The sequence below is a fragment of the Eulemur rufifrons genome, chromosome 24 (assembly GCF_041146395.1).
Source record: "Eulemur rufifrons isolate Redbay chromosome 24, OSU_ERuf_1, whole genome shotgun sequence".
Classification (NCBI taxonomy): Eukaryota; Metazoa; Chordata; class Mammalia; order Primates; family Lemuridae; genus Eulemur; species Eulemur rufifrons.
In genome coordinates this window covers 14,488,607-14,515,871 of record NC_091006.1, presented here as the reverse complement: position 1 = coordinate 14,515,871, position 27,265 = coordinate 14,488,607, and the positions used below count along the sequence as shown (strand labels likewise).

At 40.1% G+C, this 27,265-nt stretch overlaps 1 protein-coding gene across 1 annotated transcript; it reads right to left on the bottom strand.

Moving 5' to 3' along the window:
* Nucleotides 1-136: 136 nt before the first annotated feature.
* Nucleotides 137-27,265, bottom strand: NLRP11 (NLR family pyrin domain containing 11). The gene is made up of 11 exons (XM_069456930.1): nt 26,989-27,265; nt 17,345-18,911; nt 16,363-16,524; nt 13,395-13,562; nt 10,356-10,526; nt 8,848-9,018; nt 5,886-6,059; nt 5,467-5,637; nt 3,264-3,418; nt 1,759-1,818; nt 137-171 (listed from the first exon to the last, which is right to left on the bottom strand). The coding sequence occupies exons 1-11, from the start codon at nt 27,263-27,265 to the stop codon at nt 137-139; spliced, it is 3,111 nt and encodes a 1,036-aa protein (XP_069313031.1).

Genomic DNA, 27,265 nt, shown 5'->3' with positions numbered 1-27,265 from the left:
CTCTCCTGTAGATGAAATGAGTGACGATCAAAGCTTCCTGAGTATCTGTCCTGTGATGAATCCAGGCATTGTCAGTCCTCCAAATTATCCTGGGCAAGGGGAATAAACCCATGAACATAGAATCATCTGTAGGAAATCACTTCATGCTCATGATCGGAGCTAAGGACTTTTCTGCATAATACAAAGATACAGTAAAAAACTGGGTCATTTAATAACTAATTATATTGATTGGGGAAAATTACATTTCAAATATGAAGTATTCTCATGTTGTTTTCTTTGGGACTTTTGTTTATTTTTTTCCAATAAATATTTTAAACTTTAAGACAAATTTGCAAATGCTTTCTTGTTTATTTCTTGTAAGATCAATTCAGTGTCTTATTGAAATTATAAATAAAACAATAATTTTAACGTGCCCCAACAGACTAATTGGTTGGTAAATGATAAGGAAAATAGACCTATATAAATGATAGAAATACATAGGTGTATGTATCCAGTTTTACCTAACATCTGAAAAACATATTTTTATTTAGAGCCCACATTTAACATTCACCAAGGTAGAAGTATATGGTCATGAGACAAAACTCATTAATGTTAAAGTTAAAATAATATACACTTTGTTGTTTAATCTCAACAGAATTAAATGAGAAATCAGTAACAGAAAACTATCTGTAAAATCTCCACATGTATGAAAATTAAAAAAAAAAAAAACACTTCTAAATAAAATAGAACTTGAAGATGGCTGACCAGAGACACCAATACCCAGAGTGTCTCTGTAAGAAGAAAAAGTTTTAGATGAACAAGAAAAAACAAACAAACAAAAAAAAACCAACCAACCAACGAAAAAAACTCAACCAGACAGACAAAGATAGAACAGAAGAGGGAGGTGCCTGAATCTACAGGAGACTCCATGGGAAGAGGTTGCTGAGCAGAACTGGAAGGAGAAATGCATTGGCAGGGATTAGGCCCCGAGAGGCTTGGAGGCTCATGAGAAGGGTAAGGTGTAGCAGTTAATTTCTCCCTCCATCACATCTTGGATTGTTGGGGGGCTCCTGAGCTGCTGGAGCGACCTTCTGCCAACATGAACCCAGAAACTGCTGGAACCAGTAAGCTGGGAATTTCTTGTGGACAGCCCTCTTCAAACACAGAAGGATCCGGTCCCAAATGTCAATAGTACGAAGCCTGAGAAGCCCTGATCTAGATCCCACACTGCTAAAAGCTAAAAGCCTCTCTACAATGAATTTCCAAATTCCTCAACCTCTCCCCCAAGCCTGGATCTATTTCAGGAATCTACAGTCTAACAGCATTTTTTTTTTTTCTTTTTGCCAGTGAGCTTGTCAATGCCTGAAAGAATAATGATGTCTAGAAGTTAAGGAAAGGAGTGCATAATGACTGCCTGTGTTAGAACTCCAAAGCACTTAGAACAGTGCCTGCTGTAGATTCCTCAACAGGGTCAGGGCCTGGAGTCCTTACTGAAGGCAAGGGCAGAACCTTCTCTCCCAACCTGACTTTGGCCTCAGAACATCCACTGGGTTTGGTGCCCAACTAACACCTGGAGTTAGTCCACATCCCCTAGCCAATATCCTTTGTGCAATTATAAGAAAGCATCGTCTTTGAGAAGACCTCCTATATGCAAGCTTTGAATAGAGCAAGGGTTAACAAAGAAACAAATTTTATGAGTTTAGGGTAGCTTAAGTGTACAATGTTTATAAAAGTCTGCAGTAGCATACAGTAACATCCTAGGTCTTCCCATCCACTCACCTCTCACAGACTCATCCAGAACAACTTCCAGTCCTGCAAGCTGCAAGCATGGTAAGTGCCCTAGACAGGTGTACCAATTTTTATCTTTTATACCATATGCTTATGGTACCTTTTCTATGTTTAGATACACATATACTTACCGTTGTGTTACAGTTGCCTACAGTATTTGGTAGAGTAACATGCTGTACAGGTTTGTAGCCTAGGAGCAGTATACTACACCACATAGTATAGATGTGTAGTAGGCTATACTATCCAAGTGTGTGTAAATATACTGTATGACATTTGCACAGTGAGGAATTCGCCTAACAATAAATACAGCCAGCTCATATTGAATGCTTTTTCTTCATCTGTTGGTATGATCATATGGTCTTTGTGTTTGCTTCTGTTTATGTGATTAATCACATTTACTAATTTATATATGTTGAATCATCCTCATATTCCTGGGCTAGAGCGCAATTGGTCCTGGTGGATTATCTTTTTGATGTACTGTTGAATATGGTTTGCTAGTATTTTATTGAGAATTTTGCATCTATGTTCATAAGGGATATTGGTCTGTAGTTTTCACTTTTTGTCCCTTCTTGGCTTTGGGATAATGGTGATACTGGTTTCATAGAATGAGAAGGAGGGAATTCTCCCTAACTCAATGTTATGCAATAACTTCTGTAGAATGGGTACCAGTTATTCTTTGTAGGTCTGGTTGAATATGTGAATCTATTTGGTCTGGGGCTTTTCTTTTTGGGGAGATTTTTTATTATCACTTCAATCTCACTGCTCATTATTGATCTGTTTAGGATTGTGTTTTAATAAAACCATTTGTGGATACTTAAAAAAAAGAGGCTTCTTCTGAGATCACACAAATCTCACATTTCTCTGAAGCTTAGGGGGAAGTCACCCTTCATCCTATGGGATGGCTACAAATTTGTGAGCAGAGAGGAGAGAGATAAGGGGAACGAATACCAGTTGAGGTGTAAGTAGATCAGGAGTGAAAGTGTGGTAGAAATACAAAATAAGGAAGGAATGTAAGATGAAAGATTCCAGGGATTCCTAGGGATACCTTTGACAACTCTCTTTAGATAAAAAAAAAAAAAAAAAAAAGAAAAAAAAAAAAGAAAAAGAAAAAGAAAAGAAAAAATCATGGCTCCTTCAATTCAATTTGTTACTCCAAGAAGCATACTGATAAAAGAATCATGCATCATACTTTTCCCCAATGCATTTAAAACTTTTATTACTTCATATACTCCTTTGAATACTCTAGTGAGACAGTGTAGGAGTTTTTATAAAGAAAGTCGTTGACTTGATCAAGGTCACAAAACAAAATCAAAAGAGAAATTGTAACCCTAATTTTCCTGTATCCCAGTCGTGACAGCAGCTTACATCAAATACACTTTACATAGAATATGGTTAAAGTGATTGTCCAGAAACTGCAGTTTCCTCTGTCGTAGATGCAAACCTTCTGGGAAATTTGAAAAAGACTGACTGCCAAGTGTAGTTAGATTTCGTTGAACCTGGCTGAGAATGACTCTGAGAAGCAAACAAATCGGTGAATTGTCTGCCTTCTCTCATACTGAAAGATCGATACAGAAAGACCAGCTTGGTATTTTTTTCTCTCACAGCTATCAGCAACCTCCGAGTTTCTTCATTCAAATCACTCATTCGAATCCTGAAGAAATATAGAGGGAGAATTCTGTTAATACTACATGTTATATTTCACCTCTGTCCCATCAATGACTAATTCCCCATATGTCATCCTTTGGGCATTCTTGGGAGTGTCTATCTTGCCACCTTGGAGGAAAGAGGAAAATCTGCTCTCGACTAAATACCCTAAGATGGAGATTTCTCCATTAAGCATTGGAACATAAGATAAGAATTCCACTGGGAGAACTGCTTGAAGTTAATGTTAATAGTAATGACTGTTAATGTGTACTCCATACTTTGTAGGCATATGTCATCGCATCCTCACAAGAGATGAAGTCATTAATGATTTTATGGATTCCAACGCTTGGGGTCAGAGTTTTCAACTAGAATCTGTTTACATAGCTGGAGAACAGAGGCATACTTATGCCAGAGCCCATGCTTATAACATTTGATATAATTTCTTCAAATTAAGGAGGGAGATTCATAGTCACTTTTATTTATCTTGTGCCCTCTCTGTATGTGAATGTCCCAATTAGCATGTAGGTACAAATACCTTTATAACCTGAAATATGTTCATTTTTTTTCAATTTACTTTCATTAAGCACCTACAACATTGAAGGGAGTAATATCCCTGCCACTATGGAGCTTATATTCTAGCAGAAGGAGTTGGACAACAGACAGAATAAACACATTATATGGTACATTAGAAGATAAGAGCCCTGCAGGAAAATAAAGACAATAAGGGATTTGGAAAGCTCAAAACGTTTGAATGGGTTTTCTACACATCTGAAAGTTTGACTCAATATCTGTCTTTATTATAAAGTGTCATTTGGAGAGCATAAGGGAAAATGAACTTATAGTAGGGTCCCAAGCACATTGCATCTATGTTCTGAATTAATCTTTAAGAATTCTGAGATAAATATTCCCATTTTCCATTTGAGAAAATTGAAGGCAAGCAGAAAATGAGCTGCCCTGCCTGTACTTGATCAATGGGTAAATCCTAGATGTGTATACTTTGTCTGTAATTGAGTGCTCAGTAACCTGAATATTGCTTTCCTTTAAGAAAATAAAGCACGTAGAAATGGAATGCTAGATATTGCCAGGATTTTCTAAATATGTGGACAAAGTGTGAATGGAAATTGTGGTAGGCAGCTCCTAAGATGGCTTCCAAAGATCCTCACCATGTGTCAGTCACACCCTTGAATAATTCTCTCCTTGGGTGTAGGTGGGACCTGTGATTTGCTTCTAGCCAATGGGCAAAAATGAAATGTCGCTTCCTTGATGAGTTTATATAAAATTATTACTTCTGTCTTGCTAACAAACTCACTCTATTGGCTTACAAAATTTGATCAAGAAGGGTCTATGTGGCCAGGAACTGAGGGTCTCTTCTAGCTAACAGCCACCTAAGCACTAAGATCCTCAGCCCAACAACCCTACAGGAGCTGAATTCTGCCAACAACCATGTGATCATAGAAGCAGATTTCTTCCTTCCAGTTGAAGCTTTGGATATGACCCCAGCCTTAGATGCAGCCTTGGAAGAGATCCTGAGGATCACCAACTAAGTCATGACTGGACTCCTGAGACTCACATAGGGTATGAAATAATAAATATGCGTGTTAAGTCCTAAGTTTGTGGTGACTTGTTATGTGGCAATAGTTAGCTAACACACAAAGGAAGAGAATCCTTACTTTATGAGAAGGAATTTAATGGGTTTGGAATGATGAGATGGCAGACTGAGAATTAGCCATTTTCTTCCTCTGGTAATGAAGGACACAACCAAGCAGGTGAAAGAAAATGGAAAATATTTAAAGATATGGAAAAAAAAAGTTCCTAAAAGTATAACAAGTAATACCAATTGTCACCTTTTACTCATCATTGAGTACATACTTTTGCTTTAAGAACTCAACACGTATTCTCAATCTCCCAACAGGAAAGGGTATCCTTTTTGGGTCTTTTTCTTTTTTTTTTTTTTGGTATTTGAAACTGGCAATGCATTTATCATCATCTCATATGCCTTAGATTATCTCAACACAGACTTGTCCCCATCACCAAGGAAAACAGCATCCAACTTACCCAAATGCCTCAAGTACACACGCTGGGTGTCCCAAGCCCTCAACAAGTTTTCTAGCTCCTGCATTACCCAAATTATTTTCAGACAGATTGAGTGTTTTCAGTGTTTTGCTGCTGGTGAGAACAGAGGTGAGAGACTGACAGCAGGCACTGGTTAACCCGCACCCTTCTAGCCTGTAACAAGGAAATGCACAGGTGAAATAGGACCCAATCCTTGGGGAGAAATGGCAGGTAGCTTAGATGGGCATGAGCTAGATATTTACCAAATACTTCCCTCCACAAGTTCTGGACAAAAGAACGGCATTTCAAACAACAGACCATTATGTCTGAGTTTTTATTTCCCAATCCAGATTCTTTCCTACCTATCTTTTCTTCCACTTTTCCTAACTCCAAATAGGGAACTTTCTCCACCAGGTACCTACCCAAGAATCTCCAGCTTGCAGTTTGGATATTTCAAAGCACGACATAGCAGCTCCACTCCTGCATCCCCTATGTTATTATACCCAAGCTCAAGCCTCCTCAGGTGCAGATTATAATAAATAAGAGCTGCTGCAATATATAGGCAGATATCGCTGGTAAGAAAACAACCAGACAGCCTGGAAAAAACAAACATAAGCTAGAGTCATGACCACCTGTCTCAAAAGTTTTGTATCATGAAGTGCTAAGTGTTCTTGGATCCATCTCATGATGTTCATGAGGAAGGGACTCATTACAGAGACAAGAGCAGTGTTAACAGCTATAGAACATTTACAACATACCAGGCATCATTCAAAGATCTTAATGCATATTAACTCATACAATGATCACAAGGCTTGCATCATCCTGATTTTACGAACACAAAAACTGAAGCCAGAATGTTTTGAACATTTTTGTCCCAGGATGTAGATAACTAAAATCATATTCCTGTATCTTTGTGGTACTGAACTGGGGTTCTGAAGAATTATTTTGGGCAAACTCTTCTGACATTCATTCTTCTACCTTCCAGTACTCATGTCAAAGACCAATGTTATTGAGGAGAGCTAAATTTACTGTTTTTATGATAAAAGTAATTATGCCACGTGATCCTTCTTCTCACTTAAAGTAGGTAAAGTCCTGGCAACTGCCCACATTCTCCCAGGAGATCTGCCATCTTGTTTTCCCCACTCACATCTCCCATGTCTAATTCTACAGTTCTACTTCACTGCCTCACCACAGTGGCATGGCAGGCTATATCTGTGCCAATGCCTTTGCATAGGCTATTTGTTCTGCTTGGAATCCCCACTCTGGTGATCTGCACGACTCAGTTCCTACCCTCCTCCAAGTCTTTGCTCAAATGTCCCCTTGTCAATGAGGTTACCTTGACTAACCTTGCTTAGAGAGGGGAAAATCACCATCAGTGCTCCTGATCTATTTTAAACTGATAAAAAAAAATTTTTCCATAGCACTTTTTGTTGTCTGATGCAGGGGCTGATAAACTTTTTCTGTAATAGGCCAGATAATAAACATTTTAGGCTTTATGGGCCACACAGCCTCTGTCACAACTACTCAACTTTGCCATCACAACACAAAAGTGTTCATAGACACCCTATAAATGGCTGTGTTCCAACAAAACTTTCTTTATAAAAACAAGCAGAGGGTCAGATTTGGCCTCTGGATGATAGCTTACTGACCTCTTGTCTAATAATACATAACTTACTTACGTCTTATTTTCTATCTCCCCCAGTGCCAATGCAAGATCCTTAAGACATGGATATTTGTTTTGTTCACTGATGTGTCCCAGCCACCTAGAAGAGTGCCTGACATTTAGTACACATTTGGTAATAATTTGTATAATTAGATATGCAAGCAGATTCTAGAAAAATCCCAGGTTTATTCTTTATTTAATAGTTATGGGGTATTAACAATGCCAATCACATCCATGTTTTCAAGCTTAGAGGGAGAGGAAGTAGGACAAACACAGGGTTTAATATGTCCTACCGGGGCTCATAGAAGAGGTCTCTGCCCAGGTTTGGGAAGGCAACAGACAGAATGCACAGTCTCACTTAAGGAGATTCTTGAGTGATGACAGAAGCAACATGTTTAGAGTCTACAGCAAGATTTAAAACTACAGCCTGAGCGCCAAGTCCTGACAACCCTATGCTTTGTAAATGAAGTTTTGTTGGGACACAGCCATACCCATTTGTTGACATATTTGTTCATGGCTGCCCTTGAGCTATGGTGGAGTTGAATAGTTATGACGGGGACCTATGGCCCGTGAAGCCCAAGATATTTACCATCTAGCCCTTTACAGAGAAAGCCTGCTGACCCTGTTCTAAAGTATTGTGTGTATTTTTCTCAACCTTCTGGGTACAAACTAAGGGCCAAGAAAACAAAAAGGCTTATTTCATTTTCCCAAAGGCAGCTTCCTATAAACCGCCATGCCCAAATAAGCAAGATCCGAGGAGGAAAGTATATCCCTAGAATTTCCCGTTTTCCCCCTGGCCTGCCTATTCCCAAATCAAAGTAAATGGAAACATGGGTTTACTACAAGGCAGAAATAAATTTGAAATAAAAAGTCAGATATGGTAGTGTTGATTACATTCTTATATAGTCTATTAAGCACATTAGTTCAGCAGCTCACAAGCTAAAGTGTTGCTATTTTGTAAACAGGCGATGATTTTATGATCCTCAGGTTCTCATATTTCTGAGCCAAAGACAGACATTTGAGGTAGAACATTAAAAAAAAAAAAAAGACTTCACATTTGATAAGTTCAAAGAATAACAAAAAAATTTCAGACAAGTGATAGCTCATCACCTGAGAAAATATGAGAAAGTTGATTAGTATCATCGAGGAGAGACACTCAGAAGGCTGTAGAAGGTTATTACTTATTTCTTCCTGGAAGCTTGGTCCAAGGCCACTGGATCACGACTAAGTCACCTTATCAGAGAAGCACGTCTTTGGCCCATAGTCGTGGCCTAGATACACAACTTCCCCCCATGTGCACCAAAATACCCCTTTTCCAATAAAGCTATTTCTCAAAAAAGATGTCCCTGTGATTGCCTACCCCAAATAATGTTCCCTTCCCCATAAATATGTAAGCCAGGTCAGGGCTGAATCTTTAGGCCCCTTCCCCCACAGCCCTTCTACACAGTATGTCCTGCTGGACCTGGCCCAGGCACCCCTCTTCACCCTTCACCCTCTGCGTGGTGAAGGTCTCAGGGATTTTGTGGGCTCTGACCCTTCTCAGCTAGAAGGTTTTGCCAACAAACCTTACTGTGCTACCTGTTGTTGGAAACACATGTTGTCACACCCTTTATCACCCATGACACCACTGCTAAAGTCTTATTTCTGTTGCCAACTTCGCCTTGCAAACCCCTCAACACGGCAGGGGCGCCATCGTCCAATAGAACCACGGAGAGACTTACTCTAGCTCCTGTAATCGACATTCCGGCAACGACAGGGGAAAAGTCAAAGCCAATACTCCATAGTTTTGTAAGTGATTCACACACAGGTCTAGATGTTTTAGAGTTTTGCTGAGCATGAGGAGTTTCGTAATGTGGACAGAACAACGTTCGGTGAGACAGCAGTAGAATAACCTGTGTGAGGCCACAAACACAGAAAGAGCGAGTTAGTCACACAGTGACCACTGGGAAAGGCTCAGATGCCATCACCCACCCTGAATCCAGAAGTGCCTCCATGCCTTCTGCTGCCACAGCCCAGTACATCTCTATCTATGACATTCTTACTGGGAAAAGGAGATAGGAGCTACCCAAGATAGTGCAGAGGGTAAAATACCAGAATGGATAATATGGAACAGGGCATGAAAAACACAATCAAACTCCCACTAACTGGATCATCTTACACAAGTTACTTCTGTAACTTGGTTTCCTCATTGTTGGTTAAAGTGTATTTTTTTGTTTAATGTAACCCTAAAATTCTTTTCAGTTTAAAAATTGTGATTCTAAAAGAGCTACCTTGCTTCTTACAAGGGAATATGTGAACTGTTGAAAATTTTGGAGACAGTAAAGGCAGGACACACACCTGAAGCCCTCGGGTTCTGGAACGGTAAACCCATGTCCAGTTTTTTATGTTCAGGTTTAATTTGCTACCAATATTTGAAAGTTTACTCATTTCCAATCTGGATTTCCAGTCTCTCTATTTTACGAAGTTGGTAATGAACACACTAGATCGTGGTTTCCACCGGGGGAGGGGGGGGGGAAGGTAGACTGGACCAGGGATTGCAATATCGGCTCCTGCTCTTACACAGTCAGCTGCTGTGGCCCAGCTGCTGCATTCAGAATCTCCTTCCCACATATGCAACTCTCTCTCCAAAGCCTTAAGTTTGCTAATGTTGTGACCCCTGTTCTCCAGACTGGGAAATACAAGTGCGTGTGGCGGGGGAGGGGTAGAACACCTAAATTCATTTTTGCCAATATCATACTGCAAATTAGTTGTTAATCCAGAATATTAGGCCAGGCATGGTGGCTCACGCCTGTAATCTTAGCACTCTGGGAGGCCACGGCAGGAGGATCACTTGAGGTCAGGAGTTCGAGACCAGCCTAAGCAAGAGTGAGACCCGGTCTCTACTAAAAAAAATAGAAAAAATTAGCCAGGTGTGGTGGCACATGTCTCTAGTCCCAGCTACTCGGGAGGCTGAGGCAGGAGGATTGCTTGAGCCCAGGAGTTTGAGGTTGCTGTGAGCTAGGCTGACGCCACAGCACTGTAGTCTGGGCAACAGAGTGAGACTGTCTTAAAAAAAAAAAAAAAGATCCCAGAATATTAACCCAGACCTGTCCAACTCCAAATATTAATGCCATACTTTCAGCTGCTGTGTTCTATTGCCCTTTTCTTCTCCGTTGTTCTTTGACCACATGCCTAACATTCAAACCCAGGTCCGAACTCCTATGTGGTGGGCTTGTCTAAGTCAACTTACGTCAGTGACTCGAGAACACAATCTGGGTGGAGCACAGCATCGCACAGTGTTCTTGCCCCATCATCCCCCAGGGGATTGTTGGCTAAGGTCAGCTTTTTCAGATTCCTGCTGCTGACCAGGATCGATGAGATTTCTGCACATGCGCTGGCTTGCAAATTACAGTTCACGAAGCTGTAAGAGGAACTCAGAGATGAAAGAAAGGCCTCCCAGTTTTCTAAGCCATGCCTTTTTAAAATAAAATTGGCCCCAACCAAGTGAGATGACAGCTACTAAGAATAGGAAATAATTGGATCTCTCTGCTTCTACTCTCACCCAACACCAGTTCTCAGAGTTCAAATTTGGGTGCAGGTGCAGATTTGAGATGGGCAGTGAGCAGGCAGTTCTTCATCCTTCTGCATCCATCTCCACGTGGTCCCCAGTGGCATGTTTCAGGACTGTCAGGTATCAGGCCACCTACCTGATCACGTGATGTGTGTGTGCCACCCACATGTAAAACCTGGTCAAGACCCTCAATTTTCTATCACGTTTGCAATGACCCCTGATGGTTTTCCACATGGTCTATGATGCCCTGCATGATCTGGCTTTCAATGACCATCTGGCTTTATCTCCTAACTTCTGCTCATTGCTCACTCTGTCCCATCCACCCTGATCTCCTCACTTTCCCTCAAGTCCACCAGGCACATTCTTGCTAACTTAGTGGCTCTGCTTTGACCCTTGTCTCTACTTGGTGTTCTTTCCCCAGATATTTGCGTGGTTGGCTGTCTCCCTTCCTTTAGCTTGTCATTCAACATTCACTTCTTTAATGAGGTCTTTGCTAATCATCATTCAATCAACTAATAAATATCATCTGCCATATTTTAGGCATTGTGCTAGGCTCCTGGGATACAGCAGAGAACTAGAAAAAAATGATGGAATTCTAGCAGTGCAAAGAAAGGACTGAATATGTAATGCACCTAGCTGATGGTCAGTTCCATATAAGAAGTAAATCAGAGTGAATGGAGAGAAAGGAAAGGAGGTATTCTACTTCTGTGAGGAGCAGTCAGTGAGAGAAGTTCTAGCTAATAAGGTGGCATTGGAGCAGAAACCTGAGAAATAAAAGGGCAAGACCTGAAGAGAGAATTTCTGGCAGAAAAAAAGTGTCTGATGCAGGAGTAGGGCTAGTGTTTCAAAGACCTGCGACAAGGGCAGTACGGCTGCAGCACGGTGTGTGTGCAGAGGACGGGTCAGAGGGTTGACCAGGGCCACACACGGTGAAATGATGTATTCTATTTGGGATAAAAGTGGAAGCCACTGAGGATTTGAAGATTAGGGGACAGAAGAGTTGCAAGATCTCACTTGAATTAAGAACGAAATGGAAGTTGCTCTTCTACGCTCTTTTCCACGTAACAGGTGAAGGTAGGAACAGGGAGAACAGGTAGGAAGATGCTGAAGTAGCTCAGGTGAGAGGTGGTGGCTTGGTCTACCATGTTTAGAAGCAGAGGCAGCAGGAAGTAGTCAGATCCATTCTAATTATAGACCTGACTAATTTGTCTAAGGCAAGCCACTTGAAAATCTGTATTTAAAATGCCTATTAAATATCAAAATAGGTACATTTAGAAGTCCATTGAGTCTGAAACCAGAAGAAATATACGTTTGTAAATATATGTCTCAGAGTCTACAGTGTATAGAGGCTACTTAATGTCATGGATGAGAACTCAGATTTGTTGAGAACCACTTAGAAACATCCCAGAGATTAGTGCTCAGGAAGGTAAGACATAAAGGAGATTGAGAGAGAGCAACTGAAGTTTGGGGAAGACCAAAGGCCAAATGAACAATGTTTCAAAATGGAAGGAGATAGGTGGGGTTAGGGGAGGGGCTGACCACAGAGTGGCAGCAAAGTTGGGATTTTGCCAGGAGAATGTGAAGGAAAGAAAGGACATTGAGTGAGAAGATATAAGGCAACGACTACAAAGGACCACAGAATTCCAATTGTTCAAGAAGGAAAGGGAAGGATGAGGGAGGAAAACGACAATGGGAAGCTGATGGTCGAATGACTGAAGGACCCAGTAGGATTTAAGGGTGGGGGAATTGCTTACAAGACAGAGTGGCTTGAGAAGACAGGAGGTGCTGTTGGAACATGAGGTGCTTGACATTGTGAGCACAAGTGAAACGTAGTTATTGGAGACAAGGTCTAGAGCTGTATTGTCCAGCACTGAAATCACTAACAAACATAGCTACTGAGCACCTAAAGTATGGTTAGCACGATGGAGGAACGGGAATCTTTATTAAATTTTCATTCATTTAAATTAAAAATACAAGTTAATTCTCAATTTAGTTATTGGAAAACAGTATTTAAGAATACCTTGGGTATGTGAATCAGTTTTTTTCAATGGTAAATTTTATGAAGTCACAATAGAGCTCAAATGTTTCCAGTGAAAATTTACCATCAGAATGGTGATGTTTTATGAGTATAAAATACATACTGGATTTTGAAGTCTTCATACAAAAAAGGAATGTAAAATCCCATTAATTGTTTTTTAATATTATGTATTGATATCATTTTATATGTTGGGTTAAGGTTTTACTTTTAAAAAGTTTCACCTGCTTCCTTTTACTTTCTAAATGTAGCCCCTAGAAAATGTAAAACTACTCTTGTGGCTCGGCTCACATAGCATTTCCATCTGACCATGTTTCTTTAGGGTTTGACCAGGGTGTCTCATCCCTGAGAATGAGCAGAACTAGATTTTTAGAAAAATTAAGTCGCGGGAGTGAGAAGATGAGTGATAGAAAAGATTGATGTAGAAACTCAGATCAATCAAAATGACTCGGGCGATGCAAAGGTGAATATGTAACCAAAGCGTTTATAACCCCATAATTTCTGAAATAAATAAATAGGAATACTATTTGTTACAGAGAAATACACCCTGTGCTGAAAATCTTCAAGGAATGAATGGTATCAAGGATGGGCAAAATGTGGTATTGTCTGAAGAGCACTTCTACAGACTAACACCCAGCCATCCCCCTTATGCACATCGAATATCTGGCCAAGCAACGACTCACCTCAGGTGCTGTATGCTGCATGTTGGACCACTCAAGATCTCACGCAGAAGGGAAAACGTGTGTAGGGAAATGGGCATACCATTCAGGTTCAGTAAGGTCAGGTTCCTGTTATGAACCATAGACTTGAACAAATTGTCAAATTCAGTATCAGCTGAGAAATGTGACAACCTGCAGAAGATAAAATGGTAGGAAATGTCCAGTGAAGGTTGCATACCATATGAACATCTCTGCAATTGTTCCTGCCTGCCCTATTTCATTCTAGAACAGATTCTGAGTGTTGATCATTTCCTCACATGCTGTTCTCAGTCGTAGGTGCCTAGAGAGGTCAGGGGATTTCCACTCATCCCAAGGTCAGGCCACGCTGTTGACTTTGAAATCATCCTCTGGGGTCTTTATGATGCGTTTACACCTTGACCTTCCTCAAAGCAGGACCTGTGAGTGGGCCATTAAGAAAATTCACACACCTACATGTAAAATTAGCCATGCTTTTCTCTGTTATGAGAGAAAAGGCCATAATATGTTGATGGGCCATACATCCACAGGATCTAGCACACATTAACAATTCAATATTTCATTGGGGGAAAAAACAGTGGGCCCAGAGTCCCTGAGTGAACCACCACCACCGCTGTCCCCCAACCCAGAAAGAGATTTTCATGATTCCCTTGAAAGTGGAAGAAAAGTATCAGGGCAATATAATGGTCATTATCTCTTTATGGGCCATCTGGAGAGAAGAGAAGAAGAGAAGAGAAGGAAAGAGAAGAAAAGAGAAGAGAAGAGAAGAGTTGAGTTGAGTTAGGAACCTACAACTCAAAGTTAAACAAGAGAAATGTGAAAAGGGCCTGGAAAATTAGCCAACCCCCAGAGAAATGACTCAGGATTGAGAATTCTATGACGAACTTAAAGATATAACACATGGAGAGTCCTTTTAACTTAATTCCCAGACTACTGGTGAGTTGGCAGGAGGCTGGACGTGTCTTGCTTGCTTCTGTCTGTATTTCCAGAGTGCTTAGTCCAATGATCTCTTGGTCCCCATTTTACCCAAACAACTTCCCTCCTTTTTTGCACCCTATTGCAATGAAACTACTCAAAAGTCTTCATTCCCCTCTCACCATTGTCTTTTCCAATCAGGCTTTGCCTGTGCTCCCCTTCCAAAACCATTCTTGGTCATCAGTGCCCTCCACCTACGGATGTTACTGGTCAGGGCTCAGTCTTTACTCTCCTTGGTTGACCAGCACCTTCCAACACAGTTGCTCTTTCCTTTGTTAATAAGGAAACTTCTCCCTTGGCTTCAAGGATGCCATGCTCCTCACTTTTCCTCACAGCTTCATGATCAGTCAAATCCCTTTTCTGGTTCCTGCTTTTCTGCCCAGACACTTCACCTTGGAGAACTCTGGGAACCAGTCCTTGAATCGTTTTCCTTCCTGAGCAACATTTCTACCCTTGGTGAACCCATTAGTCCTTGGCTTTAAATTTATTCACTACTTTTATATATACATATGACATTCAAATTTTACTTTCAACTCATGAACATCCCACACTGTTATTTGGATGTTTAATAGACACCTCAACTTTACTTCAAACAACTTTAGACTGACCTACCCCAAACACTTGCCTCAGTCGTATATCCTCCCATCTCAGTGGCAACTCTAACCTGGCAGTTTTTCAAACCAAAGATATTGGGGGCAGTCAACTCTTCCCTTATATTCTACATTCAGTCAAGGAATCATCCTTTGCTGATATACAGCACGAAGCTGGCGCCTCACCAACCCGCATTGCTCACACCCTCATCAGATGCACCATTCATTCTCACCTGGAGGATGCTAACAGCCTCCTCTGAGCTCCCTGACTCCACCTTGGCTTTAGGATCTGCTAGTCTTAGTGTAATACACAGAATGAGTCTCTTAAAAATGCATATTCTGACATTTATGCTCAAAAGCCCTCAAAACTCCTCACCCCACTCCAGATAATCCAATCCTGATGCTTTTTTGAGGGCTGTGATCTTGACACACACTCCTATGAGCTGTTTTCCTAACACACTCTGCCCCTCACTGCTCTAACCATGGGAGTCTACGAACTTCTTTGAACACACTGAGCTTTAGTTCCATGGACCCCAGGGGATAATCAGTAGTTGTTTATTGGCTCATTTCTTTACCTTGCTCAAGTCTGTTCAGATCTCACTCCAACCTACACCCCCAACCACCACTCTTCTTTAGGATAACTCCAATTTTTACTATTTCTCACTGCTTCCAAGAACAGAGACTACTTTCCCAGTCCCTTTTTGCAGTTATAAAAAGCTGTGTGATGACAAGATGAACAGGTCAATGAGATGCAAGCAGAAGTGACACAAGGAAGAGTTCTATAAAGTCTCTGTCAAGAAAGCTCCTGAGGCTCAGAGGTGTATCTTTTCCTCCCCTCCTCCCCCTGTGGCTTCCTGCCTTGAGGCAGCCATGATGGCTGGGGCTTCAATAGTCACTGTGGCCCAAGATCATCTTGCTCATAGACATGCTAAAGATGGCTGAGGGGAAGTGCAGAAGGGGCCTAGGCCCTGATGAATCTGACCTGAAAGTATGTCTTCCATAGGCTTTCTACCTCCAGACCTTTCATGGGAGTAGAAAAATAAGCCTTATGTGCTTAAGGCACTCTTAGAGGAGGAGGGGAGAATGTCTGTTACATATGGTTGAACATAATCCAAAGTGATGTAGATTCTTTTCACCTGGACAACTTGTGAATCATCATTATCTGAATCAATTATCCTTTTACTGAAAACAATACCAGGGACTTCAGGATCTCCCTACTCCTACCCCAATTCCCCTCACAGCATTAGGTATATTCCTAGTATTACTAGTTCTAGTTTTACTATTTATCACATGAAATAATCATTTTCTTGTGTATTGTCTTCCCCCAGAGAAGGAAAAGGAGATTACTGTTACTGTGGGGGGAATCACTAACTTAGAGATTGATAGAATACCTGAGTGTTTGAAGTTGACAGTTAGGATGTCCCAGGGCTTTAGACAGAAGTTCTTCTGAAATACCATCAAAGACACTGCTACAAATTTCCAGCTCCCGGAGGTTCTTCTTAGTGTGAAGTAGACAGCAGATGTCTCTCCAATAGTCGAGGCCTTTTGTTTGTCTACATAGAAGAAACGCGGGGTTCTCTAGTGGAATCAATTCAACTCCAGCAATTTGAAAAATGATACACACACGTGTTTGTGTGTGTGTATATATGTGTGTGTGTATGTGTGTGTGTATATATATATAGATAGATATGGATATCTTTTGAGAGTAACCTATTACCTGACTCAGACTTAATACCAGGCAGGAAGAAATAAAGTCTGGTCAAGTATCAAAAACAACACCCAGACCCACAAAGTTAATTGGTGATTCCACATTCAGACAAGATACAACTGAGTGCAGTGTCTTTAAGTGTGGAAACGTTACACATCTAAAAACATCAGTATTGATGATAAATGTTGCATTTTATGTGCTATTATGAGCACCCCTAATGTAATATAAGGATTACTTCAGTTAATCCATACAACAGATTTGAAGAAATGAAGTTAAACCATTGGTTCTCAACTAGGGGCAAGTTTTCCCTCAGGGGACATTTAGCAATGTCTCAAGACATTTTTATTGTCACAATTGGATGCTACTGGCCAGGGTAGAGGCCAGGGATATTGCTAAACAGCTTGTAATATGCAAGATACAAGATAGCTCCCCACCACAAAGAATTATCTGGCCCCCAAAATGTCAATAATGCTGAGATTTAACCTAGAAACCCCGAGTTTAAACTGAAACAGAGAAATTTTTAAAAATCACTGGTCCCAGGAGAAACCACAGTGGAAATCAAGTTCTGCATGGCCTTTAGTTTGTCCTCTTATGGTCAACAAGCACTGGAATCATGGGCAGGTTTTAGAAATACAGGAAAGAAAGTAATTTTTTTAAAGACTCACCTAGGAGTTAGCTTCACAGCTGGATTCTTGTTTTCAAAGATGTGTTGAAGACACAACGTAAGTTTCTTTAGAGGATGGCAGTGCTGCAGACAATATAGCGAAACCATCAAATCTGTGTGTGCGTGAATATGAACGGTAGCCTCTAAGAAAAAGCCCATTATCTCTTTCACAAGTTCTTCCTCCTGATTCTCAAAGAGAGAGTAAAACAAAGGCATGTGGTGTTCTAGTAGGATTGGATTGTTCCCCAAATGTCTCATTAGCATTAGCAAGTTCTGCCTGAAAGATGCTGCCTTTGGTAGTTGACAGCCAAGGGACGTCTCAAGAATTTTTCTCTTCTTCTCATTAAGAAGACCAAAAATGGAAATAATTACGGGACTAAAATCATTGTATAATTCCCTTTTCTCTTTATATTTTTCCTTGGCTGAGGGGATTGAGCAAATGGGTAATACCATCATACATGCAACAGCTGCACAAAACTCCTGGATGTTCAAGTGTAGGAACTTGTAATGGTCTTTCGGGTGACTGCTGTGCAAAAGAATATTCATGGCCTGCAACACAAAGATGTCAAGCCTGGTAAACCCCACGCTTGTGAGGTCTCTAATGCTAAAATTTAGGGTGTTGCTAAACAGTCCTTCTAAAGCCAGCAAACACAGACGGTTTAGGAGAAATTGGTGATGCCCACATTCAGTAACTCCAGTCTCAGACGTCAATGCACCGGCAAGAAAATGGGCATATATGTCCGTGGGTGTTTGGCAGGAGATTCTGATATCTTCCCCCTTGTCCATCTGCTGCTTCAGGACAGTACACACGATCCAGCACAGGACGGGGACTTGGCATAGGTCCACAAGAATTTCATTCTCAAGGACATGTGTGAAGGCTGTCAAAGCCCTCTGTCTGTCTTTAAAGAATAAGTAAAAATACTCCTGCTTGTTTTCATCAGAGAGCTCCAGGGACACGTAGCAATCTTTCTTACACATTAATGTTTTTATGGAAGGGTCACAGTTGGGCCTTGATGAAATGAGGACCCAGGAACCTGGGGCCATCTTTCTCCTCAGCAAACTGAGGAAGAGAATGGATACCGGCACGTGCTGTCTGCTGTCACTACACAAAAGAGATTCATCCACGCTGAAGTCAAAATTCATGTTATCCAAGTCCTCAAAGATAAAAAGGAGCTTCTGGGGATCGGACAGGATGTCTGCGACTGGAGCTTGCCTATTGGGCCAGTCTTTGGAGATCATCTGAATCAAGCTACAGTTGGTCACCTGGTTTGCTTCATGAGAAGAGAGGTGAATGATATATGAGATTGTGTCCTTCCACAGCTCACCGATTGTCCACTGCACCACTGCTGTTTTTACGAACAGAGATTTCCCAGCTGCTCTATCTCCCACCAGGAACATATTAAGATTTTCTGTTGAAGAGGTGCTGAAATCATATGATGATTCAAGTGCGTAGAAAATATCTCCTATCATTTGGAAGTAGAAGCTGTAATCAACTCCTGGAAAGGGGCACGTTTCCGACACGAGTTGGAATTTTGTCCTCATGAGAGATTTGTGTGTTTCTTCGCTACCTGAGAGAGTGAGTACAGGGCAGAAGAAATGCAGGACATGGAAAAACATTGAGATGTAAAAACACTTTCACCCTGTTTTCATGTTTACAGTAAAAGCACAGTAAAAATAAAAGATTTTTACTTACTGCCCGTTCACCACAAAGATATAGGTATAAGGATATTTATCACCCTGCTTTAAAAGAAGAAGGTTGAGGAAACCTATTCATCCATACAATAGAATCTGCCAATCTCTTACCATTACATGCTCATTTTCCCCTCTTATTTAGCTCGGCTAATCAAGGACTTATTACTTTCTCATTTTGTGGTTGCACAGCATTTTATATAGCCTTCAGTTATAACGCTTCATTTCACATCAAGTTTGCCTCTTAGATAATGGTTCTTGAGTTCAGGGGCTGTTTCCTAACGTATGTTTGGCTCAAAGCAGCTATTACATCTTTGGCTATAATCATTAATTTCACACCCATCTTTCCTCTTGTTTTTGCATACTCCTACTGAAATCCTGGTCACTTAGTGAGTTACTTAAGGTAAATGAAATGATATACCGGATAAAATTCTTTATTGTAGAGGGAGTTTCATTTCTCCTGAGAATATATAAGTTTGCACTCCCACTATAACAAGAAAATATGACATAAAAATATATAAGTCTATACAGCTATGATGCAAAACTGAATCTAAATAAATGAACTTCCAGAAGGGAATAATCCCTTCCTTAGTGAGCAGATACCTAAAGATGTTTTTATCCCTGGGGTAAGGGCAGGCAGAAGAGGGAACCCCACAATGCAGCAGAACTTTGACGGAATAAGTAAAAACCAGCTAGCTATTAACAGCCGCACAGGGGCTGGTGTAGGGCACTGGAATGCGATAGATCCAGCTTTCCCTAGTGGAGATGGGCCTGATCCCACCTCCAAGACTATGGTGGCTGGTTGGTCCTGATCTAGCACATCTGAACAGCCTAAGCAGCCTGGCGAAGAGAAAGACAAGTCCTTTCAGGGAGAAATAACACTTCTTTCTCTACTGTTTTTATATATGACATATATATATTTTTATTTCAGCTTAATATGGGGGTACAAAAGTTCAGGTTATATATATTGCCCATGTCCCACCCATCCCCCCGAGTCAAAGCTTCAAGCGTGATATTTTGCATACAATTAAAAAGCTGAGATTCAAAGCAGTAGAAAACCATGATTCCTAATCAAGAAGAAAAGAAGTCTTTAAGTTCTTTGCCCATTTTTTGATTGAGTTATTTGTTTTCTTGATATTGAGTTGTTTGAGTTCCTTATATATTTTGGATATTAGCCCCTTATCAGACATATGGTTTGCATGTATTTTCTCCCAATCCATGGGTTATCTCTTCACTCAGTTGTTTCCTTTGCTGTGCAGAAGCTTTTTTAGTTTGATACATACACACAAAAATGTAAGTATATGAGGTGATGGATTTGTTAATTAGCTTGATTTAGTCATTCCACAATGTAAACATATCAAAACATCACATTGTACCCTTAAAATATGTACAATTATTATCACTTAAAAATAAAAATTTAAAGAAAAAATTCAGTGGAAGCATACCTACCTATGACTTAGCTTTTGAAATTAAGAGGTAAGGACTTTATAACAAACATTATGTATATACATACACACACATATATAATAAACATTATATATAGAAGAAAATGTCTAAGGAAATTCGAAAGAACAGCTATGAAAAAGAGACTGCAGTGATGTCAACAAGATGGTGTAATACAAGATTTCTACTATATACCCTGTACAAAAGTATCAATTTTGCCAACTGCCTATGAATGAGAGTACCTTTGTGAGAGTCCAATAGAGAAGTTCCAGCACACTGTTCGAGCAAAAATTTCAAGAATAAATGCGTTAAAGAGGATAAGATGAAAGTTTTTACATCACCCAAGTCAAACTTTCCTCAAGGCAGCATAACTCAGGGCCAGGGCTCTTAGCCTACAGTTTCCCCCATGGGAGAAAGTGAAAATATAATGAGTGAGTGTGTAACTCCCTTAGCCATGTGGGATTCTGCCCAAAACACCCATTTTTTTCTTGCCCCTCCAAGAATATTGAGGTGATCTGGCACTGCTGAGTAGTTGGAAAAGGCTGGATGTAGAGAAGAGATGCTACAAACTCTATTAGCTTCTCCTAGGACTCCATCAGGAAGCCTGCCTATGAGCCACTTATGACTCCTCCTTCCAACTTGTCCACAGGCATCGCAAACACTCAGAATCTCACCCTGTCCCACACCTCAGGCCGGCTTCCCAAGGGCACCTCTGCAGGGTGTGAGCTTCTGACAAAGACAGCTGGTTCAACCCAGTAGGACTGGACAAAGGCACACAAACTTGAACATTTCTAGGGAAAATAAACAGAATATTTTCAGCACTTAGCTCGACTTTTACAGTTTGGAGAATGGGCAAATAATCTTAAGAATGCCCCCAGGAAGAAACAAGAGGTGTGGAATGGGCGTATCCATAGAAAAGTTCTGAGAGAGCTTTAGCTCTCACCACCCTGAGCATGTAGCTTGACCCTGCAGCCATGTGACACATACACTACCACCCAAGCCCTCGTCATCTCCAGCCCTAATCCCTTACTACTGAGGACTGCCTACAGCTCCCACTGTCAAGGACTAGGCAGTGGTGGATGTTGTGGACCCCAGCTACCTAAGCCAATGAGGCACCATACTCCTTGGACCCAGAGACACTGCATACCTCACACTTGGTGCCAGCACACTCTAGCAAACCTCCCTACTGCCACTCCCCATAAACAGGTTAAAGTCTTTCCTTACCAAATCCAATCCATAAAGTCTTGGAGAGATGATTACTTCTCCAAATGTGTAGATACTTGTGCAAGATTAGAAGGATCATAAAGGATCAGGAAAACACAGGAATACAATAAACACAGGAATACAAGAAACGGAGATCCACGAATGGCCTGACGAAGAATGTAAAATAGTTATTTTAAGGATACTCAGCTAGAAGAAAACATAGGAGGAAAGCTCCATGACATTGGTGGTGGCAATGATTTTTTGGATGTATTACAACACTGTAAGCATAGGCAACAAAAGCAAAGTTAGACAAATGGGACTACATTAAACTAGAAAGTTTCTACATAGCAAAGGAAACAGTCAACAAAATGAAAGGACAATCATGGAGGGGGAGAAAGTGTTTACAGACCATACATCTGAGAAGGAGTTAATATCTAAAATACATAAGAAAGTCAATGAGCAAGATACCATATAACTTAAGATGTGGGCAAAGAAATTGAATAGACATTTTTTCAAAGATGACATACAAATGGCTGAAGAAATATGAAAAGGTGCTCAACATCACTAATCAGGGAAATGCAAAAATAAAACTACAAGGCAATTATCACCTTATACCTGCTAGGATAGATATTATCTAAACTACAAAAGATAAGTTTTAGCAAGGATATGGAGAAAAAGGTACACCTTTGTACACCTTTGTAGGAATGTAAATTGGTACAGTCATTATGGAAAACAGTATGGAGGTTCAGCAAAATTAAAAATAGAACTATCACATGATTCAGAAATTCTACTTCTGGGTACATATCCATACGAAATAAAATCACTATCTTGAAGAGATATCTGTAATCACCTGTTCATTTCAATGTTATTCACAATAGTGAAGATACAGAAACCACCTAAGTGTCCATTGACAGGTTAATGAAGAAAATACATATGTAACGGAATATTATTCAGCCTTAATAAAGAAGGAAGTTGTAACACTCGTGACAACATGGACAAACCTGGATGACAATATGCTAAGTGAAACAAGCCAGTCACAGAAAGAAATACTGTATGATCTCATTTATACATGGATTTTTTTTTTTAAATGGAGTTCTTTATTTCAGGACATGCCTACCTTGTGATTGAAAAGGAGATCAACCAATCGAAAAAAGTTGAATACATAGAAACAGACTATAAAGGTGGTTATTAGGGACTGGGGATGGGAGAAAAGGGGAGATATTAGCCAAAGAGTACAAATTTTCAGTTATAAAATGAATAAGTTCTGGAGATCTAATGTACAGCATGGTACTATCCTTTTTTTTTTTTTTTTTTTTTTTGAGACAGAGTCTCACTTTGTTGCCCAGGCTAGAGTGAGTGCCGTGGCGTCAGCTTAGCTCACAGCAACCTCGCAACTTCAGACTCCTGGGCTTAAGCAATCCTACTGCCTCAGCCTCCCGAGTAGCTGGGACTACAGGCATGCGCCACTATGCCCGGCTAATTTTTTTTTCTATATATGTTTTTAGTTGTCCATATAATTTCTTTCTATTTTTAGTAGAGACGGGGTCTCGCTCTTGCTCAGGCTGGTCTCAAACTCCTGACCTTGAGCGATCCACCCGCCTCGGCCTCCCAGAGTGCTAGGATTACAGGCGTGAGCCACCGCGCCCGGCCAGCATGGTACTATCCTTAATAATGTATTACATATTTGAACTTTGCTAAGACAGTAGATTTTAAGTTTTCTCATCCCCAAAAAATAAGTATGTGAGGTGATGGATATGTTAGCTACATTGTGGCAATCATTTTACAATGTATGTGTATATCAAAACATCTAGTTGTATACCTTAAATATTAATATATACAATTTTTATTTGTCAATTACACCTCAATAAGTCTGGAAAAAAGCTATGGAGGAAAAATGTGCAAAAATATAAGAAAAATTTATGTCCTCAAAATGGAGAATGTAAACAAAAAGAAAATCTGAGAGAAAAAAATTCTTGGATTTTTAAGTAAATATATATAAATAAAATAAATATATAAATAAAATATGTAAATATATAAATTTGATCCTAAGGATTAAATATATAAATGTGAGTGATTTTTTTTTAAAAAGAGAATGATCAATATTGAGGTGCACCCCTATTAAGCTCTCGAACTCCAAGGATAAAGAAGAAATCCAATATACATAACCTAAATTTTTGTACCACCATAATAGGCTGAAATAAAAAAAAAAAGAAGAAATCCTTTAAGGATTCAGCAAGAAGAAAACAGGAAAAAGTAAAACTTTTTAAGATTTCACCAAAAATATTCAATGCCAGAAGACATAGAAGCAACTTACACAACATAATAAGGAGTAACTGAGGAGTACTATGTCCAGATGTCATTTGTGTATAAAGACATCCAATTAGATTTAGACATAAAATTAAATCAAGGAATCCAGCACCCGTGATTTTTTCTTGGGGCAGAAATGGGGTGAGCAACAATGAAGTCCAGTTAACTAAGACAGTGGAATGAACTTCTGGCACATCAGGGAGAGTGGTATGCAATAAGCTATATGTAGGCTCAAATACAGAAAGGAGCCCAAACAAGAAGGCACTTGTGATCACCATCAAGAGCCAATATTATGAACCTTGGCACCATGAACATAATAAGCAACGGAAGGGGAGGAGGAGGAGGAAGATGACATAGGAAGAACAGAAACCTACCTGTCATAGCAGGGAGTGAAGCCATACTGTAATATTTAATCAAGAAGATAAAGTTTTACCGACTTAATATTTTATAACTGTCTTCAATAATCAAAGGAATTTTTAAAAAACCAAACGATTTCCTCATTATAAAAAAGATCTGTAGTATAATTTCTTTAGTTTTAGTTTACTTCTAAATTTGAATGTTCAAGTAAAAGTATCTTACTCAGAAGTCACATTGACAACCATGTTTCTACTATTAATTACCTAACTGATGTTTAGGAATAGAGTTAAATATTAATCCTAGTTACATTTTGATAGTATGGCTTGGAATGATTAATTTTTAAAGAAATTTTATTGTATGCATTTGAGGTTTACAACATGATGTTATAGGATACACACAGGTAGTAAAATTGTTACTCTATTGAAGCAAATTAGCATATCTACCACCTCACATAGTTAGTGTGACAAGAACAGTTAAAATCTACTTTTTAATAAAAATCCCTAATATAACACAATTTTATTAACTATAGTCCCCATGTCATACATTAGATTTCTAGACTTGTTCATCCTTCATATCTGCTGGAATATGCAGATATTCCACTTTGCTGGAATGATCAATTTGAAGTAGCCTTGTTTCTTGACATTTTAGATAGAGGGCCTGTATCATTTCACATTGCCCCATTATTTAAAAAGCTTTTCCAGAGTTACATGTTTACTAAATATAAATGGGGTTTGAATGCCAGTCCAGGTGACTGAAGTGTGTGTGCTCTTAACCAAGGGAGTATCTAAGAAGAGGCACACGGAGATTCTCAGGTTTTGTTTCTCTTTCCCCACTATGGACCCCCATCCAGGCAGCAGCTAGTATAAAATGTCATTTTTGAGGCACTGGGTTGCCAACCGTCCACACTACATTGGGCTCGTGACTTCACCCTCAGAGAAACAGGATGTATCAGCCTGAACAAATTGCAGATACACAGTGGACTCTTCATATGAGAACAGCATTTGTTGGCTGTTAGAAAGGGGGGTAGACATGGTTTCTCCTAACCCACTGACGGAAAAGGGCAGGTTCTCTAATAGGAGTTACTATTTGAAGCTCTTATTACAACCCCACTTCTTCCATTAGAGTTACTCTCTCCTATCTAGATGTATTGACATAAATTAACTGTAAAAACTCTGGAAAGATATCTACGAAAACTGATAAACTTCACCCCTTGGGGGGAGTCCCAGAATGGGGGATGGTTTAAGATTAACCTTGCTTGAAAATGTTTATGTGAGGTTTGGCAGATAAAAATGGGTCTAAACAGTGAAACGTATTGTATGACTTAATTTTCATATATTTGTATCTACATAGGAGGGTCCTGAAGGATATAGCTCAAGGTTACAGGGTTTGGGGTGACTTTTTCTGTTTTTACTTTTTGTATTCTTTGAATATTCTATGCTATGTATTGTTTCTAAAATGAAAATAAATAAATAAATCTATAAATATATCTTACTTATATGGGAGATGATGTGAAGATATGAAAGTCAAAGCAATTTTCGGTGTTTAAATACGGTGGGTGAATGAGACGTGCTAACCAAGGCTCTCTCTCTATTGCTCAGTAGATGCTGCTTAGCAGACTTGGTGGAACCCTCTCATTCCGTGCCAGAAGTTTAAAATTGGCACCAAACCTGGACCTGGTCCACGAGATGGTTTGGCTTGAATTACAAGCCATTTGATTTGTTTGACTTAGTTGTCAGCAATTAAATGTCAAAAGTTAACACCAAACACTCTAGATCTCTGGTTTGTCTTGTCACATCAGAAGATCTGGTGGCACTGGAGTCACATCACCGTTATCAATGTCTCCAACAGTTTACTAGTTGATGTCCAATAATTTATTTGGGGCCATGACAGGAGACAACCTGAAATTTTCTTTCCCGTGAAACCAGTTGTAACTGTCTGGAAGATAAGAGCTGAGGGGTAGCAGTAAACCCAAACATATGTTTTTTTTCTAGAACTGGCAGCTACTTTGCGTATTTTAATCACCTGCCTGGCTGGCCCCTGTAAGTCTTTCCAGATAGATGGAGAATATTGAAGGGATGAGAAAGATGAGGAAAAAAGCCTGGCATTTAGAGTCAGTTGCGTTTTGCTTAAAGTCTTAGCTCTGCTACCGAGGAGACCTTGGACTAGATTCATGATCTTGGTAAGTTCTCTTAAGCATTCAGATATTCAGTTTTTCAGTTGAGATACGGAATTATATCTCTTTCAGAGGTGTTTGGTAATACCGAGTAAGCCAACGAACATGATCCACTTAGGAGAGTCTCCACTCTGTTAACGCTCCATAATCTTTATACACAGGACCATACATTTTTTGGGCTAGATCTTACAGTTTTAGGACAAAGCTCCATGCCAGGGATCCACTCTATCATAAGCACTTGCCCCTGGCCACTTTCATAAAAGCTAGTTAGCATGAAGACAGAAAACAGGGGTAGAGTCAGAAAGTCCTAAGACAGGACATGACCCACATCCAGCCCATCTCTTGTCCCTTTTATGACTTCCAAGTCTGCAGACCTGCTCTTCGGGGATGGAGAAGTCACTTATCAAAATAACCAAGCTTCCTGCAAACTGCCCCCGACCCCTACCCACCCTTCTGAGAATGGCCCCACTCACGGTTTCGTCTAGTGTTGATCTTCTTGCAGAGATCTTCACGACCGAGCTTTTGGAATATACTGAATGCCATATTCCAGGTGTACTGTGTCTCATAGGAGGTCATCAGTACTTTAGCCAGCTCTTTTTTGTTCCTCGCTAGGTCAACAGATGGAATCCATAGCAGTCCTAACTGCTGTATCTCTTGCTGTAGATGATTCCTAAAACTCCGAAATTGCTCATCACTAAGATGCTCTAAATACGACAGCAGGTCAAAGTCAGCAGAATCCCACTCTGCCAT